General features: G+C 41.1%; 1 protein-coding gene across 1 annotated transcript in view; it reads right to left on the bottom strand.

Annotated features, from left to right (window-relative positions):
• atp9a (ATPase phospholipid transporting 9A) overlaps positions 1-18,875 on the bottom strand; it is a 182,950-nt gene that overhangs the window by 25,046 nt on the left and 139,029 nt on the right. The window contains exons 23-25 of the mRNA XM_073061648.1: positions 7,003-7,158; positions 5,966-6,030; positions 2,894-3,002 (exon numbers count right to left, since the gene is read on the bottom strand). Coding sequence (XP_072917749.1) covers positions 2,894-3,002; positions 5,966-6,030; positions 7,003-7,158 — 330 coding nt within the window. The remainder of the gene's footprint in view (positions 1-2,893; positions 3,003-5,965; positions 6,031-7,002; positions 7,159-18,875) is intronic.

Genomic DNA, 18,875 nt, shown 5'->3' with positions numbered 1-18,875 from the left:
ATTGGCCTCATCATGGCAGACCAGGCGGCCATAGACCAATATGGGAATTGGGATAGGGTCACCAGGAGCATATGGAGTAGAGTTTGCTGTTTTGGTTAATATTCTTTTAAACTGCTTGAAAGTGGATGTGAGAATATTAAAATTATATCATTCATATACATTGGCTTTCCTTTCATTGCTTGTACTCAACACATTAAGAAATATCTGTGTGGGGTAAGTTACTTGCCAGCTAATTTGTGGAAGTGTCAGAAATTACAATGTGAGAAATAAAGTAGAAAATAATTGACTGGAACCGTTTCACTTACCTGGTCCAGTAGCCACGCAGGTCATCGAACAAAGCAAATGTACTAATCTAAGCTACGCCTCTCACTTGTATCACTTAGATTACAATTTCTAATTTTCATTCTGGCTAATGGAGTGAGTTTGTTGTTCTATTTTGAGGATACCGTTCCTGGTCTACTTGGAGAGCGGAAAGAAATTAGAGATTGGATACGTTTGAATCAAATTTTCCACTGTCTTATGATGCAAGTAAAATTCTGCCAATTAAGGGACTAGAATGACTTCTCCTGCCCTTCACTACCTTTACGCAGACCTGACTGTGATAAAGGCGGCAAATGCAATGTTGGCATTTATTTCAAAGGAAATAGAATATAAAAGCAAGGAGATAATGGTGAGACTTTTTTAAGACACTAGTCAGGCAGCATTCAGAATCAGAATCAGATTTATTATCACCAGCCTGTGACGTGACATTTGTTAACTTAGTAGCAGCAGTTCAATGCAATACATAATATAGAAGAAAAAAATAAGTATATCAATTACAGTATACGTATATTGACTAGACTAAAAATTGTGCAAAAAACAAATACTGTATGTAAAAAAAAAAGTGAGGTAGTGTCCAAGGGTTCAATGTCCATTTAGGAATTGGATGGCAGAGGGGAAGAAGCTGTTCCTGAATCGCTGAGTGTGTGCCTTCAGGCTTCTGTACCTCCTACCTGATGGTAACAGTGAGAAAAGGGCATTCCCTGGGTGCTGGAGGTCCTTAATAATGGACGCTGCCTTTCTGAGACACCGCTCCCTGAAAATGTCCTGGGTACTTTGTAGGCTAGTACCCAAGATGGAGTTGACTAGATTTACAACCCTCTGCAGCTTCTTTCAATCCTGTGCAGTAGTCTCCCATCCCCCCCCCCCCCATACCAGACAGTGATGCAGCCTGTCAGAATGCTCTCCACGGTATATCTATAGAAGTTTTTGAGTGTATTTTTGACATGCCAAACCTCTTCAAACTCCTAATGAAGTATAGCCACTGTCTTGCCTTCTTTGTCAATAGAGTAGTGTCAACATTTTTAGGGGCTCATATCTCAGAAAGGGTGTGTTGTCATTGGAGAGTCAGAGGAGGTTCACGTGGATGATTCCGGGAATGAAGGGGTTAATATATGAGGAGTGTTTGACAGCTTTGGGCCTGTACTCACTGAAATTTAGAAGAATGTAGGGGATATCCTTAGAACCTACCGAATGTTGAAAGGACGAGATAGGATGGATATGGAGTGGATGTTTCCTATGGTGGGGGTATCCAGAACTAAAAGGCATAGCCTCAAAATTGAGGGATGACCTTTTAGAATAGAGGTAAGGAGGACTTTTATTTTTTAGCCAGATAATAGTGAGTCTGTGGAATGCTCTGCCACAGACTGCAGTGGAAGCCAAGTCCGTGGGTATATTTAAAACAGAAGCTAATAGTTTCCTGATTGTTCAGGGCATCAAAGGATATGGCAAGAAAGCAGATGGATGAGGTTGAGTGGGATCCAGGATCAGCCATAATGGAATGGCGAGGTAGACTGGATGGGCTGAATGGCCTAATTTGCTCCTATGTCTTATGGTCTTATGACTGGAGAAAATAGAAATTCATCAAGAATATATCCAGCTCACATCAATTTGTCCTGTATCTTTATAAACATACTCTTCAATTATGTCTAGTAATATAACTCTCATACCACTGTCTAATCTTTAAGCAGTCCTTTCTTATTAATAAGTACTATAAAACTATTGTTTTTACTGAATATCAGAAGAATTGAAGCATCTGAGATATGGAAAAATGCTCACAAATATCAAATTTACTTGAAATTGAAAATACATTCTACCCTCTTTAGTAAATGAATTGAGGTACATCAAATCAGAACCACAGAGTAAAGTACATGTTACTTTCATCCTGCCTTATTGGAGAAAGAGTTGCAATAGACTTCGGAACAGATGAAGTTCTAATAATGGATTTAAATTATGGTTTTAGTAACTTGTGCTCTTTTAATAAATTTGGCATCTTATTGTGAGAAGTCAGAGGGTGGTTGATTACAAATAGAAACATTCCATTGAGAGAGTAAAGCAATTCCTGTGGGACTTGCACACACCGCTGGGGATACGAAACTTGCTCAGTGTCTAGTCTTTGTTGCGCTTGACCCTTTTACAAAAGCCAGAAGCAAATAATGGGGAGTAGCCCAATCCCCATCACAGACCATCTTTACTGTGGTGGGCAATAGCTCATTAAAAAGACTACAGCTCCAGCATTAATCACCATTCCTACTTGTGTGTTTTGTCTGGCAATAATGAAAGGCACAATGAAATTATTGTTATTGTTCTTTTGTTATGAATCCAAATACATGTAAAATACAGCATTCTGGCATCATCTGAGGTTGACTGGTGCTGTGTAAATGAAACTTCTTTTTTTGAAATACACCATATTAAAAATGATGAATGCAATTTTCAATTTTTTTTAGAAAACGTTATACATATTGTATTTTGAAAATAATCTATTTTGATTAATAGGTTTAAGTATAGATGAGTTTAACTGGATTCTACAAAATTCTAAAATTAGATTGAAAAATTTATAATGTATTAAATGCACCTTAGTAAGATCTTTATAGAGCTCTGGATAAAGCATTGCAACTTCCGATTTGACATCTTTGTCCAGAACGAGAGAGAACACTGGGAACATGGTATAAATTGTGGAATACCTAAGGAAGAGAAAGATATCAACACTTTTCTTCTTTGATACAACTGAGATAACAATTATTTTTAAAGGTTAATTCTGTGACGTTAAAAAATTATTGATAACAAAAACCTATATTTATTGCCTCTCTGTGGTTAGTCTTGTTATTAAACTTTCTGCTGCTGTACTGGTGTTTGTACTGATGGTGTTCGGTAGAAAATTTCTAGAGATTCACAGATAGTGAAGTCATGGCAGTAGTTGAAGCAATCAAAAAACAAAGATACCGGAAACCCAGAGTTAAAACAGAACATGTTGGATGCACTCAGCAGTCAAGTAACATCAGTGGGGAGAGAGAGAGATGGTGTTTAGGGTCAAGCCTCTCACTTCTTAAGAACTATGGGAAAGGAAATGTTATAGTTTAGGAAAACAAAAGCCACCTCTTTAGCAGAAAACTGAGAAAATGGAATGGAGTTGTTCACAGAAATTAGGATGATAGGAGGCCTGCATGAAATAGCTGTGGCAGCCAGTGGACTACAACAGATGTTTATAGCTGACCAAGATGGAGGATGAAACATTAAGAAAGGGAAGGGAAAAGTACTTTAACCACCAGGCTCCTGAATCAGTGTGGATAACTTTACTCACCTCAACAATAAACTAACTCTACAACCTATGGACTCACTTTCAAGGACTCTACATCTCATGTTCACAGTATTATTTATTTATTATCTTTTTTTTTTGCTCATGCAGAGTTTGTCTTCTTTTGCAGATTAGTTGTTTGTCCATCCTTGGGTGTAGTTTTTTTTACTGCCTCTATTGTATATCTTTGTTCTACTGTGAATGCCTGCAAGAAAATGAATCTGACATATCTGTACTTTGATAATAACTTTACTTTGAAATTTGAACTTTGAGATATGGACTGTGTGAAAGTGAAAATCAGGGTAGAAATTGGCAACAGAGATAATGATTATTTGGGTTCAGTAAGAGTACAGGAAGACATACCAACACAATCATCAACATAACATAAATAGAAATGAGAGAGCGGGCCCGAGTCAGAATGAACCCAGCAATGTTTCACATATCAAATTAAAACACAGGTAGAGCACAAACCAACCAAACTATGGAGCAGTATATTCCAAAGCCTTATCATGCTGCCAAAATAACTCCCTTTGTCACCGCTGTCTTTTGCCTTTTACTGTGGATTTGTGCCCTTTATTAATCCGTTTGCTATTGAAAATAATTTATTTTTCAAAATAAGCATGATTTTATTGTCTACACCTCTATTGTCTATTTTATTATCATACATGCCCTTGGATTTTTCTGTCACAAGAAGCTTCTCAGTGTATCCACATAACTGTATTTCCTTTAACCTGGAACCATCCCAACAAGTCAGTCTACACGAGTGAATCTGCAGATACTGGAAATAAATAAAAACACAAAACGCTGGCAGAACTCAGCAGGCCAGACAGCATCTATGGGAGGAGGTAGTGACGACGTTTCGGGCCGAAACCCTTCATCAACCCTCCTGATGAAGGGTTTCGGCCTGAAACGTCGTCACTGCCTCCTCCCATAGATGCTGTCTGGCCTGCTGAGTTCTGCCAGCATTCTGTGTTTTTAAGAGATTTCACATGCTTTCTCATGTATTGCTTATCATTTCTGTGGTATGGACACCAAGGGCAGAATTTAACGTCAATATTTATTTGTCATTGAGAAGATAGCAGAGAGCCATCTTCTTAAACAGTTTCTTTGTGACAATGGATATCCAAGACCCCACCCAGAATATTCTCTTTGCTGTGCAGAATTGGACTTGCTGCATTGTACTCCTGTTTTAAATAAAGTTAATACAAAACTTATGTATTTTGTGTGACTATTAAGTATATGATCCTATATCTTCCATTAAACATGGTGTTATCCTGTACAACACCTTCAAAAGATCTTTACACAAGAAATCTTTCAAAAAACTGTAACATATCTATTGCATGCCACCTGTTCCCATGTTTTCTACCAAATGTTCACATTAATCACTTTTCATCTGTCAAACACGTGTCATTCCACAATCCTCTCTACACCATGCTGAATGATATTACTATCTTCTCCACTGGTTACTTAACTTTCAACTGTCATAACAATTGCCACTCTGAAACTGAGCTCCATTCCCAATTTACATACATTCAAACACAGCAGCTCTGATGCCAAGCAGTGGGAAACATTCTTGCTTCTTCCTTCTTCCTGACTGAATCACTATTTACCATGCTCGGTTATTAATCTCACAGATAATTTTGAATGCTTGTTCTTTCTTTGCTTTCTATCCCATTTTATCATTATTTCCTTAGTATCCTGGGATGTATATCACCTGGACCTCATAATTCATTTATATTGGGCATCATCATGGCTTCTGACACCTCCTCCTTATTCTCATCCCATCTAGACTCCCAACAATCCCCAATTATCTTAACTTTTGCTACAAAGAGAGTCAGAGTACATACACAGTATCTCAGCCACGCTCATAACAAACTGAAGATATCTATAAAGAAAGGTCCTGTATTGATTCTGTAATTTCTTTGATAACTATTTTGCTGTTAATATGCCAATAAAATGATTTTGCTGTTTTGTGTGACATTTAAAGTTCTAAAGTTCGAAGTAGATTTATTACCAAATAGATAATTTATCTATGCAATTGTCCTTCCTATTCTTATCTGCTACTGATATAAAAATTTAATAAAAGCAATAGAGCTGACATGGTCAAGCACAGATTTATTCCAACAATAAATGCAAAAATAATTACAGTCTAGCATGCTATGTACAAATTATTTGTAAAGAAAATAGGAGTTTCCCAGCCAATATAAAATGTATATTAACTGAGATCACAATGCCCCAGCCCAATACTAACAAATATGTTTAAAGAAAACACTTATTTCCTCCTAACTTCTTAAAGTCTTATTATAATAGCAGTTGCATTGAATTTTACATAACGAACATGCAAAATCTTACCCTATAACCAGGAAACCTTGGTACAGAGGAATCGACGCGAAATAGAACACTGAAGAGAAAACAGCCTGTGGAAAGACAGCAGATAGAATCGTTTTAACAGGCACAGTGATTTATTGTGGCATTTGAAACAAACTATTGGAGAAAAGATTAGTGAGCTGTTGATGCAATTATATCCCAAATATGATCTTACATAGTTGGTTCTAACTTCCAAACAACTGTCCCAAGAAGCATGCAAATAAAATTAAATAATACAAACTCTAGTACCACCAAACAGTTGAAGTCAAAGTAATGAAAGGAGAAATAAAACGTGTCCTTGCCCTTCCTATTGACTGAGCATTAGGAAGAGAAGGTCAACAGTGACAGTATTTAAAAGACCACTGTAAGTCTGTTTCATCAATGGCCAAGATCCAGAACTCCCTTAACTGTTTAACAACACACTATTAGTTTTCATGAACATTAACATATGGAGTAGGAACAAGTAAAAAAACTTCTCTTTTCCAACTTAAATTGTAAGATGTAGCACGTCTAATAATTCATGAATGAAAAGCAAAAACCTGCAGCTGCTGAAAGACTGAAATAAGAATTTTTTTTAATGGTGGAAACACGCAGCAGGTCAGGCAGCATCCGTGGAGAGAGAAACACATCAGCACTTTAGCTAAATAGCCAATCATTCCAACCGGAGTTGTTACAGAACTTGCTTCCATCTTCAGGAGACCCTAAGTACTGTACTGCAACATCTGAGAATGGATATAAGTGAAGATCAAAAACTGGGCCGGAGCTTTCAACCTTTTTTTAAAAAAAATCAGTGGAAGATTTTTTTTTAAAAATCACACTCTTGCCTTTATTTTGAAAAAAGATTCGTACTCAAAATACAGAGACATACACCTCATACTGTAGATTGCGCTCCACCTGCTGGGTGTTTCCACCATCACCACCATCATTCCACCACTAGCTGATGCAATTCTGTTGGTTCTTAAATATTTCCTGAGCTATATTAAATTAAATATTCCTCTTTAAGAATGTAGGAGTTTAGTTACCTGCATGGTGCTGATGCACAAACTCCTGTGGATCACAAACTGGCTCAGGGCAGCAGACCTCTTGTAGCTGTTGCGTCCATGAACCATTAGCAATCTCCCAAGGTGCTTAAACTGAGTTATGGAGAAATCTGATGCTAAAGATGCTTGCTTTCCTTCCTAAAGGATTTTTTTTAAAGTATATTATCTTGTTAATAATACAATTCTAAGTAAAATGCAAAATAAGAAATATACTTTCTATCAAATTTCTTAACATTTGGATAATTAGGTTCAAAAACCATAAGAAACTTAAAAATAATTAAGGCAATAAAAGAACCCATCTGCATTCTTACTGTATAAATTCTACAGAGATGAAAGGACTGTGTGGTAAGCCACTAAACTATTCTGTTCCATGAAGATATCCCATTCCAACATATAGAGAGAATGACTAGAGAAGATGCAGTACCGGCCATCCTGAGAAATGGGGCAAGTGGCTGGAGTGTTTACTGCCCAGCAGTTTGGCTCCAGTGACCATAATTCTATTAGTTTTAAAATAATTACAGAGAATGACACAACCAGTTCAAGGTTAATGTCCCAAACTCAGGCAGAGCACATTTTGGAGCCATTAGGTGGTTAATTAGGTTATATCAATTGCAGGGAAAGGAGCGCCTACCAAGTGGAAGGTCTTTAAAAATGTTACGCCAAGAGCTCAGGGATTATGTGTTTCTGTTAGGGTGAAGGGCAAGACTGTCAAGTTGAGGAATCCTAGCAGACGAGAACTATCGAGGCTCTGATTATAAAGGAGGAAGGCAGTTACTGCGCATAAACATTTGGGATCTAGTGAATCAGAGATAACCTCAAGGATCAGAATCAGGTTTAACATCACTGGCCCACGTCATGAAATTTGATGTTTGGCAGCAACAGTACATTGCAATACATAATTATTTTTTTTAATCTGTAAGTTACAATAAGTATATAAACTAAAAAAAACTAAGTAAGTAGTGCAAAAAGAGAGGAAAAAATAGTGAGGCAGTGTTCATGGGTTCATTGTCCATTCAGAAATCTAATGTCAGAGGGAAGAAGCTGTTCCTGAAATGTCGATTGTGTGTCTTCAGGCTCCTGTACCTCCTCCTTGATGGTAGCAATGAGAAGTGTAAGAACGTACTTCAGAGCGACATAGTTATCTATGTGTGGACCCAAAGGAAATGAGTAATATTTCACTTCAATTTTTACTCTAGAGAAAATTACGGAAGCTAAAGAAATAGGCTAAATTAGTGGCCTTAATGTGCATTAATGTGGATTACACCCAAGGGCCTGATCTAATGCATTCTTGGACTCTGTGGGAAGTTAGAGAAGAAATCACTATGGACTTTACAGTGATTTTTGCTTCCTCTTTGATCACAGGTGAGATTCTGGAGTACAGGAGAGTGACTAAAGCTGTACCACTGTGTAAAAAAGGTAGCAAAAGCAAGCCAGGAAACTAGAGTCCGGTGAGTCTCCAGTCAGTGGTTGGTAAACTGCTAGAGAGGATTCGGAAGGCCAGGATTTACCAGTATTGGGAGTGGCAGGGTCCAATCGGGGACAGCAAGTACAGCTTTGTGTGTGAGAACTTGTGTGTGACAAAGTTCTTGGAGTTCTTCAAAGAAGTAATCAAGAGGGTTGATGAGATTAGGGCAGTGGATGATGTCTTTATAGATATTAGCAAGGCTTTGACAAGGTCTCTCATGGTAGGATAGTCTGGAAGGTTAGACCACATGGGATCCAGGAGGAGGTAGCAGATTGGATTTATAAATGCTTCATTGGTAGGAAGCAGAGGGTGATGGTTGATGATTACTTATTGGGTGAGAGGACTGTGTCTATTAGTGTGCAGAGACCTTTACTGTTTGTCATTTATATAAATGAAATGGACATGAATGTACAAAGCATGGTTAGTAGGTCTATGGATGTTACTAAAACAAGGGTGTAGCTTTGCAGGTTGTGTGTAAGGTCATAAAATACAACAGGAAAAGCTTGATCAGCTAGGTATGTGGGCTGAGAATCGCCACTTTTTTTAAAAGGATGTAAGCAAAAGAGGGCAACTATAGGCCAGTTAGCTTAACATCTGTAGTTGGGAAAATGCTTGAAGCTGTCAATAAGGAAATACCGAAACATTTAGAAAGGAGTGGTTCCATTAGACAGACGCAGCATGGATTCAGAAAGGGCAGGTCCTGTTTGACAAACTTACTGGAGTTCTTTGAGGACATAATGAGCGCAATGGATAGAGGGGAACAGGTGGATGTCATATACTTGGAATTCCAGAAGGCATTCGGTAAGGTGCCACACAAGAGACTTATAAATAAGATATGGATGCATGGAGTTGGTGGAAGTGTATTGGCACGGATAGTGGATTGGTTAACCAATAGAAGGCAGAGAGTTGGTATAGATGGGTGTTTCTCCGGTTGGCAGTCAGTGGTGACTGAGGTGCCGCAGGGGTCGGTGCTGGGCCTGCAGCTGTTTACCATTTAAATTGATGATTTGGAAGAGGAGGCTGAGTGTAGCATAGCAAAATTTGCTGATGACACTAAACTGAGTGGAAAAGCAAATTATACAAATGATGTGGAGAGTCTGCAGAGGGATATAAATAGGTTAAATGAGTGGGCCAAGGTCTGGCAGACAGAATACAACGCTGGTAAATGTGAGATCATCCACTTTGGAAGGAATAATAGAATAGCAGATTATTATTTAAATGGTGAAAGATTGCAGCATGCTGTTATGCAGAGGGGCTTGAGAGTGCTTGTGCATGAATTGCAAAAAGCTGGCTTGCAGGTACAACAGGTTATTAAGGCGGCAAACAGATTGTTGGCCTTCATTGCTAGAAGGATTGAATTCAAGAGCAGGGAGATCATACTGCAACTATACATGGTACTGGTGAAGCAGCACCCGGAGTACTGTGTGTAGTTCATAATTGAGGAAGGATATACTGGCTTTGTTGGCAGTGCAGAGGAGGTACACCAGGTTGGTTCCAGAGATGAAGGGGTTAACCTATGAGGAGAGATTGAGTCGCCTGGGACTATACTCTCTGGAATGATGAGAGAGCATCTTATAGAAACATACAGAATTTTGATAGGGATAGATAAGATAGAATTAGGAAAGTTGTTTCCATTGGTAGGTGAGACTAGAACCAGGGGACATTAAACACAAAGTACACTGCAGATGCTGTGGTCAAATCAACATGTACAAACAAGCTGGATGAACTCAGCAGGTCGGGCAACATCCGTTGAAATGAGCAGTCAACGGATCATGCCCAACCTGCTGAGTTCATCCAGCTTGTTTGTACGTGTTAACTAGAGAACATTGCCTCAAAATTCAGGGGAGAAGATTTAGGATGGAGATGAGGAGAAATTGTTTTTCCCAGAAATCTGTGAATCTGTGGAATCCTCTGCCCAGGAAAGCAGTTGAGGCTTCTTCACTAAATATATTTAAGATACAGTTAGATAGATTTTTACATAGTAGGGGAACTAAGGGTTATGGCGAAAAGGCAGGTAGATGGAGCTGAGTTTACGGACAGATCAGCCATGATCTTATTGAATGGCGGGACAGGCTCGATGGGCTGGATGGCCTACTCCTGCTCCTGTTTCTTATCTTCTTATGTAAATGGCTTTCAATCAAACTATAGTGCCTATAAAAAGTATTCACCCACCCCCTGGAAGTTTTCATGTTTTATTGCTTTATAACATTGAATCACAGTGGATTTAATTTGGCTTTTTTGACACTGATCAACAGAAAAAAAACTCCTCCGTGTCAGTATGAAAACAAGTCTCTACAAAGGGATCTAAATTAACAACAAATATAAAACACAAAATAATTGATCATATAAGTATTAACCCCTTTAATACAGCACATCAAATCATCACTGGTGTCGCCAATGGTTTTAGAAGTTACATAATTAGTTATATAGAGATCCGTTTTTGGAAATCTGTGTGCAGTCAAGGTGTTTCAATTGATTGTAGTAAAAATACACCTCTATCTGGAAGGTCCAACTGCTGGTGAGTCAGTATCCTGGCAAAAATCACACCATGGAGGCAAAATAACACTCCAAGCAACTCCGTGAAAAGGGTATTGAAAAACTCAAGTCAGAAAATAGATATAAGAACATTTCCAAGTCACTTGGTGCACAGTTAGGTCAATTATCAAGAAAAGGACAGAATATGGCACAAATGTAAATCTGCCTAGAACAGGCCGTCCTCTAAAACTGAGAGACCGTGCAAGAAGGGGACTAGTGAGAGAGGCCATCAAGAGACCCATGACAACTCTGGAGGAGTCACAAACTTCAGAGGTGGAGATGGGAGAGACCACACATACAACTGATGCCTGAGTGCTTTACCAGTCACAGCTTTATGGTGGAGTGGCAAAGAGAAAGCCATGGTTGGAAAAAACCTCACATGAAATCTTGGCACAGAAGGCATGTGGGAGACTCTGAAGTCAGCTGGAAGAAGGTGCTATGGTCTGATGAAACCAAAATTGAGCTTTTAGGCCATCAGATTAAACGCCACGTTTGGCATAAGTCATATACAGCACATCATCAAAAACACATCAGCTCTACCGTGAAGCATGTGGTGACTGCATCATGTAATGGGATGCTTCACTGCAGTAGGCCTTGGAAGGGCTGTGAAGGCAGAGGGTAAAATGAATGCAGCAAAATACAGTGAAATCCTGGAGGAAAACCTGATGCAGTCTGAAAGAGAACTGTGACTTGGGAGAAGATTTGTTTTCCAGCAAGACAATGACCCCAAGAATAAAGCTAAAGCTACACGGGAATAGTTTAAAAACAGCAAAGTTAATGTCCTGGAGTGGCCAAGTCAGAGTCCAGACCTCAATCCAATTGAGAATTTATGGACGAACTTGAAAATGGCTGTTCACTCACGATCTCTATGCAATCTGACAGAGCTGGAGCAGTTTTCTAAAGAAGAATAAGGAAAAATTGCAGTGTCCAGATGTGCAAAGCTTTTAGAAACCTATTCACACAGACTCAATGTTTGCCAAAGGTGCATCTACTAAATACTGACTTGAAGGGTGCATCTACTAAATACTTATGCAATCAATTGTTTTGTGCTTCATGTTTGTAATTAATTTAGATCACGTTGTAGAGATTTGTTTTCACTTTGACATGAAAGAGTTTCTTTTTCTGTTGATCAGTGTCAAAAAAAGTCAAATTAAATCTACAGCAATTCAATGTTGTAAAACAATAAAACATGAAAACTTCTGGGGGGGGTGGGGTGGGGTGAATACTTTTTATAGACACTGTAAATGTGAGGTATAGCATTTTGGAATATCCAACCAGGGAAGAACTTATACAACGAATGGTCAGGCCCTTAGGAGTATAATAGAGCAGAGGGACCTAGGAATCTAAGAGTGAAAGTGGCATCTCAGATTGATGGGATGGCAAAGGCAGCAACTGGCACGCTGGCATTTATCAGTTGGGGCATTAAATATAGGAGTTCAGAAGTTACATTGTAGTTATATAAGGTATTGATGAGATTGCACTTGAAATATTGTGTATGGTGTCAGTGGCCCAATTACAGGAAAGATGTTAATATATTAACCTAGAAAGAATGCAGAAAAGAGTTAGCAGGATGTACCCTGAACTTAGGGGCCCTAAGACATTATTCCTTGGAATCTAGAAGGTTGAAGGGTCATCTGATTAAGGCATATTTTATCATAAGGAGCATAGACAAGATGACAGTGCAATCTCGTTTCACCAAGCAAGTCTGTTAAACAGTATGGCATAGATTTAAGGTCAGAGTCAATAGATTTAAGAGGGACATCAGGGACAGCTTCTCACACAAAGACTGGTATGCATTTTGGAATGAGCTGATAAAAATTCTTCGGCAGTTTGAATGGGGCACAACTGCGCAAGCGCATGAAAGTCAGCCTGTGAGGCAGCGGGAGAGTTTAAAAAGAGCAGGCGACGGAGTAGAGGGAGACAGAGTAGTAAGGCTTTGGCTCGAGAGGCTTCGGCAAGTGGCGGCTGAGGACGAGCTTGCTCCCAGTGAGGTAAGGCCAGGTAAGCTCCTTTAATAAACTCTAATTAACTTAGGAGTAGATAATGGAGTCAGCAGTTAGGGCAGTCAAGGGCTCCAATTGCAGTAAGTGGGAAGTCAGGGCGAACACAATTGTCCCTGATGACTACACCAGTAAAAGGTGCATCCAAGCTGCAGGTCCTGACAAACCGAGTTAGGGAACTGGAGCTGGATGAACTTCGGATCATTTGTGAGGCACAGGCAGAAATAAACAGGAGTTACAGGGAGATAGTCACCCCTAAGAGTCAGGAGGCAGGTGGCTGGGTGACTGTCAGGAGAGGGAAGGGGAATAGACAGAATGAGCAGAGCACCCCTGTGGCCGCTCCCATCAATAATAAGTATACTGTTTTGGATACTGTTGGTGGGGACAACCTACCAGTGACAAGTTGCAGTGGTTGCATCTCTGGCACCGAGACTGGACCCTCAGCTCAGAAGGGAAGGAGGGAAAATAGGAGAGCAGTAGTGATAGGGGATTCAATAGTTAGGAGGACAGATAAGAGGTTCTGTGGAAGAGATCGAGAATCCCGGATGGTCTGTTGCCTCTCTGGTGCCAGGGTCCATGATATCTCAGATCGAGTTCTCAGTATTCTCGAGAAGGAGGGTGAGCAGCCAGATGTCGTGGTCCATGTAGGGACCAATGACATGGATAGGAAGAAGGAGGAGGTCCTGCAAAGAGAATTTAGGGAGTTAGGTACAAAGTTGAAGGACAGGACCTCCAGGGTTGCAATTTCAGGATTGCTACCCATGCCATGTGCTAGTGAGGCTAGAAATAGGAAGATAATGCAGCTAAATACGTGGCTAAGGAGTTGATGCAGGAGGGAGGGCTTCATGTTTCTGGACAATTGGGCCTTGTTCCAGGGAAGGTGGGATCTGTCCCGATGGGACGGGTTGCACCTAAACTGGAGGGAGACTAACATTCTTGCGGGAAGGTTTGCTAGTGCTGCTCCGGGGGGGGTTAAACTAGATTTGCAGAAGGAGGGGAACAGAGTCTTAGAGCAGATAGTGGGGTGGAGGAGGATAAAGGTCTTGCAAGAACTGCAAGTATAATGCATGGAGTAAAGCCAGATCTAGCATATAAAAAGGCTTTGCGGAAAGAGAAACAGAATAAAGGGTGTAAAGGTAGTAAGGTAGAAGGGCTAAACTGCATGTACTTCAGTGCAAGAAGCATCAGGAACAAAGGTGATGAACTGAGAGCTTGGATACATACTTGGAATTATGATGTAGTGGCCATTACAGAGACTTGGCTGGCACCAGGGCAGGAATGGATTCTCAATATTCCTGGATTTCAGTGCTTTAAAAGGGATAGAGAGGGGGGGAAAGGGGAGGAGGGGTGGCATTATTGGTCAGGGATACTATTACAGCTGCAGAAAGGGTGGGTAATGTAGCAGAATCCTCTTTTGAGTCAGTATGGGTGGAAGTCAGGAACAGGAAGGGAGCAGTTACTCTATTGGGAGTATTCTATAGGCCCCCTAGTAGCAGCAGAGATACCGAGGAGCAGACTGGGAGGCAGATTTTGGGAAGTTGCAAAAATAACAGGGTTGTTATCATGGGTGACTTTAACTTCCCTAATATTGATTGGCACTTGATTAGTTCCAAGGGTTTAGATGGGGCAGAGTTTGTTAAGTGTGTCCAGGATGGATTCCTGTCACAGTATGTTGACAGGCCGACAAGGGGAAATGCCATACTAGATCTGGTATTAGGTAATGAACCGGGTCAGGTCACAGATCTCTCAGTGGGTGAGCATCTAGGGGACAGTGACCACCACTCCCTGACCTTTAACATTATCATGGAAAAGGATAGAATCAGAGAGGACAGGAAAATGTTTAATTGGGGAAGGGCAAATTATGAGGCTATAAGGCTAGAACTTGCGGGTGTTTTTGCAGGGCAATGTACAATGGACATGTGGTCGATGTTTAAGGATCTCTTGCAGGAGGTTAGTGATAAATTTGTCCTGGTGAGGAAGATAAAGAATGGTAGGGTGAAGGAACCATGGGTGACAAGTGAACTGGAAAACCTAGTCAGATGGAAGAAGGCAGCATACGTGAGGCTTAGGAAGCAAGGATCAGATGGGTCTATTGAGGAATACAGGGTAGCAAGAAAGGAGCTTAAGAAGGCGCTGAGGAGAGCAAGAAGGGGGGATGAGAAGGCCTTGGCGAGTAGGGTAAAGGAAAACCCCAAGGCATTCTTCAATTATGTGAAGAACAGAAGGTTGACAGAAGTGAAGATAGGACCGATTAGAGATAAAGGTGAGAGGATGTGCCTGGAGGCTGTGGAAGTGAGCGAGGTCCTCAATGAATACTTTTCTTCAGTATTCACCAATGAGAGGGAACTTGATGACGGTGAGGACAATGTGAGTGAGGTTGATGTTCTGGAGCATGTTGATATTAAGGGAGAAGAGGTTTTGGAATTGTTAAAATACATTAGGACGGATAAGTCCCCGGGGCCTGACGGAATATTCCCCAGGCTGCTCCACAAGGCGAGGGAAGAGATTGCTGAGCCTCTGGCTAGGATCTTTATGTCCTCGTTGTCCACGGGAATGGTACCGGAGGATTGGAGGGAGGCAAATGTTGTCCCCTTGCTCAAAAAAGGTTGTAGGGATAGTCCGGGTAATTATAGACCAGTGAGCCTTACGTTTGTGGTGGGAAAGCTGTTGGAAAAGATTCTTAAGAAATAGAATCTATGGGCATTTAGAGAATCATGGTCTGATCAGGGACAGTCAGCATGGCTTTGTGAAGGGCAGATCGTGTCTAACAAGCCTGATAAGAGTTCTTTGAGGAGGTGACCAAGCATATAGATGAGGGTAGTGCAGTGGATGTGATCTACATGGATCTTAGTAAGGCATTTGACAAGGTTCCACACGGTAGGCTTATTCAGAAAGTCTGAAGGCATGGGATCCAGGGAAGTTTGGCCAGGTGGATTCAGAATTGGCTTGCCTGCTGAAAGCAGAGGGTCATGGTGGAGGGTGTACATTCGGATTGAAGGGTTGTGACTAGTGGTGTACCACAAGGATCGGTTCTGGGACCTCTACTTTTCGGGATTTTTATTAACAAGCTGGATGTGGGGGTAGAAGGGTGGGTTGGCAAGTTTGCAGACGACATAAAGGTTGGTGGTGTTGTGGATAGCGTTGAGGATTGTCGAAGATTGCAGAGAGACATTAATAGGATGCAGAAGTGGGCTAAGAAGTGGCAGATGGAATTCAACCTGGAGAAGTGTGAGGTGGTACACTTTGGAAGGATAAACCCCAAGGCAGAGTACAAAGTAAATGGCAGGATACTTGGGAGTGGGGAGGAGCAGAGGGATCTGGGGGTACATGTCCACAGATCCCTGAAAGTTGCCTCACAGGTAGATAGGGTAGTTAAGAAAGCTTATGGAGTGCTAGCTTTCGCAAGTCGAGGGATAGAGTTTAAGAGTCGTGGGGTAATGATGCAGCTCTATAAAACTCTGATTAGGCCACACTTGGGAGTACTGTGTCCAGTTCTAGTCGCCTCACAATCGGAAGGATGTGGAAGCATTAGAAATGGTACAGAGGAGATTTACCAGGATGCTGCCTGGTTTAGAGAGTATGCATCATGATCAGAGATTAAGGGAGCTAGGGCTTTACTCTCTGGAGAGAAGGAGGATGAGAGGAGACATGATAGAGGTATACAAGATATTAAGAGGAATAGACAGAGTGGACAGCCAGCGCCTCTTCCCCAGGGCACCACTGCTCAGTACAAGAGGACATGGCTTTACGGTAAGGGGGGGAAAGTTCAAAGGAGTTATTAGAGGAAGGTTTTTTACACTGCCTGAGTCAGTGGTGGAGGCAGACACACTAGTGAAATTTCAGCTACTACTAGACAGGTATATGGAGGAATTTAAGGTGGAGGGTTATATGGGAGGAAGGGTTTAAGGGTCGGCACAACATTGTGGGCCGAATGGCCTGTACTGTGCTGTATTGTTCTATGTTCTAAGATAATGGTTGAGGCAGGCACACTGGCAACACTTAAAAGCCATCTAGATAAGTACATTGACAGGAAAGGTTTTAATGGTAGATAGTACTGGCTTGCTGACAGCACAGTTGGCATGGCCAATTTAGGTCAAGGTGCTTTTTTCCATGTTGTATGATTATGATTTCAGCATGTACCAAAATAGATCTGACTTTTGACCTTTAATACTAGGAGTTTGCAAGAATGAAAATATAGCCACAAATTCCATTCAACTGTATGTCATACCAGAAATGCAAAATAAATCAACGTAAACTAAAAATATTACTAAGTAGTTAGTATTTGTTTTCTGACTGTTGGTATATCAGAGATAATTATTTTCATTAATCATTGCATGAAGGACCACAAGTGCATGAAAAGTGACACACACAAAATGCTGGAACATCTCAGCAGGCCAGCAGCATCTATGGAAAAGAGTACAGTCGACGTTTTGGGTCGAGACCATTCAGCAGGACTGCAGAAAAAAAGCTGAGGAATAGATTTTAAAAGGCGGGGGGAGGGGAGAAAGAAACACAAGGTGATAGGTGAAACCAGGAGGGGGAGGGATGAAGTAAAGAGCTGGGAAGTTGATTGGTGAAAGAGATACAGGGCTGGAGAAGGGGGAGTCTGATAGAAGAGGACAGAAGGCCATGGAAGAAAGGGGTAGGAACACCAGAGGGTGGGCAAAAAGATAAGGTGAGGGGGGAGAAAGGAGATAGGGATTGGTGAAGATGGGCCATACCAGGAAGTTCAAGGAATCTATGTTCATGCCATCTGATTGGAGGCTACCCAGACACAGGCTTCCTCCAACCCAAGTGTGGCCTCACCATGACAGTGGAGGTGGTCATGGACAGACATATCAGAATGGGAATGGGAACTGGAATTAAAATGGGTGGCCACCAGGAGATCCTATCTTTTCTGACAGACAGCGTAGGTGCTCGGTGAAGCAGTCTCACGATCTACACTGAGTCTTACCGATATACAGGAGGCCATTCTGGGAACCCTGGACACAGTATATGACCCCAAAAGACTCACAGATGAAGTATCGCCTCTCCAGGAAGGACTGTTTGGGGTCCTGATTGGTAGTGAGGGAGGAGGTGTAGGGTCTGGTGTAGCACTGGTTCTGCTTGTAAGGATAAGTACCAGGATGGAGATCAGTGGGGAGGGATGATGCAAGGAAAAGTGCAAGTGAAACCTGCTATTTAGTACACTTCCACAGAGTTTCTGGCACTGGTAAACGCATATTCCTTAAACCGATTTCCAAACAGCATTTCAGATTTCCGAAGGAATATGCCTCTGCTTATGTGCTTCTGCCAAATTAAAATCACTTTTCTCCTTTCCTCCTTGAAAGTGACCTCTGATGATCAGTCTTTGTCAGTAAATTCCTGTTTCTTGTGACCTCTCAGTCTCTCTGGACTGCGACCTTTCGCTTTGAAAATAATTAGCTCTTCTGTTTGGCTCAGAAATCAGAATTCTTTAATATGAAATATGAGCTGTGCAATATATCTACACATTCAAGCCTTCAAAAATGTTTACTTTGCAGTCAGCAATGTTGCCTGTCGTGTTCACTTAATTTCCTGGAATTGCTTCATTTTCAGTGCAGAGTCATGCACTTTCAGATGGCTTATCACGTCATGCACCTTCCTGCCATGATGTTAACAGCTCCTGATGCTGGGAGCTGGTAACTCTAGATGCCATCTCTAACTGGCTGAGACTCCACTTAAACTGAAGGTAAACACCACCAAAAGAAGCTGTGGTACAATACAACAGCTTACACTACAAAAACAGAACATTCTGGAAACACTCAGCAGGTCAGGCTGCATCTCAGGCTCTTTTTTCCCTCTCTCTCTCTCTCTCTCTCTCTCTCTCTCTGACA

Source organism: Hemitrygon akajei, chromosome 11 (genome assembly GCF_048418815.1).
Source record: "Hemitrygon akajei chromosome 11, sHemAka1.3, whole genome shotgun sequence".
NCBI lineage: Eukaryota > Metazoa > Chordata > Chondrichthyes > Myliobatiformes > Dasyatidae > Hemitrygon > Hemitrygon akajei.
The sequence above is the reverse complement of the archived record's forward strand: the minus strand, read 5'-3'. Positions and strand labels throughout refer to the sequence as shown.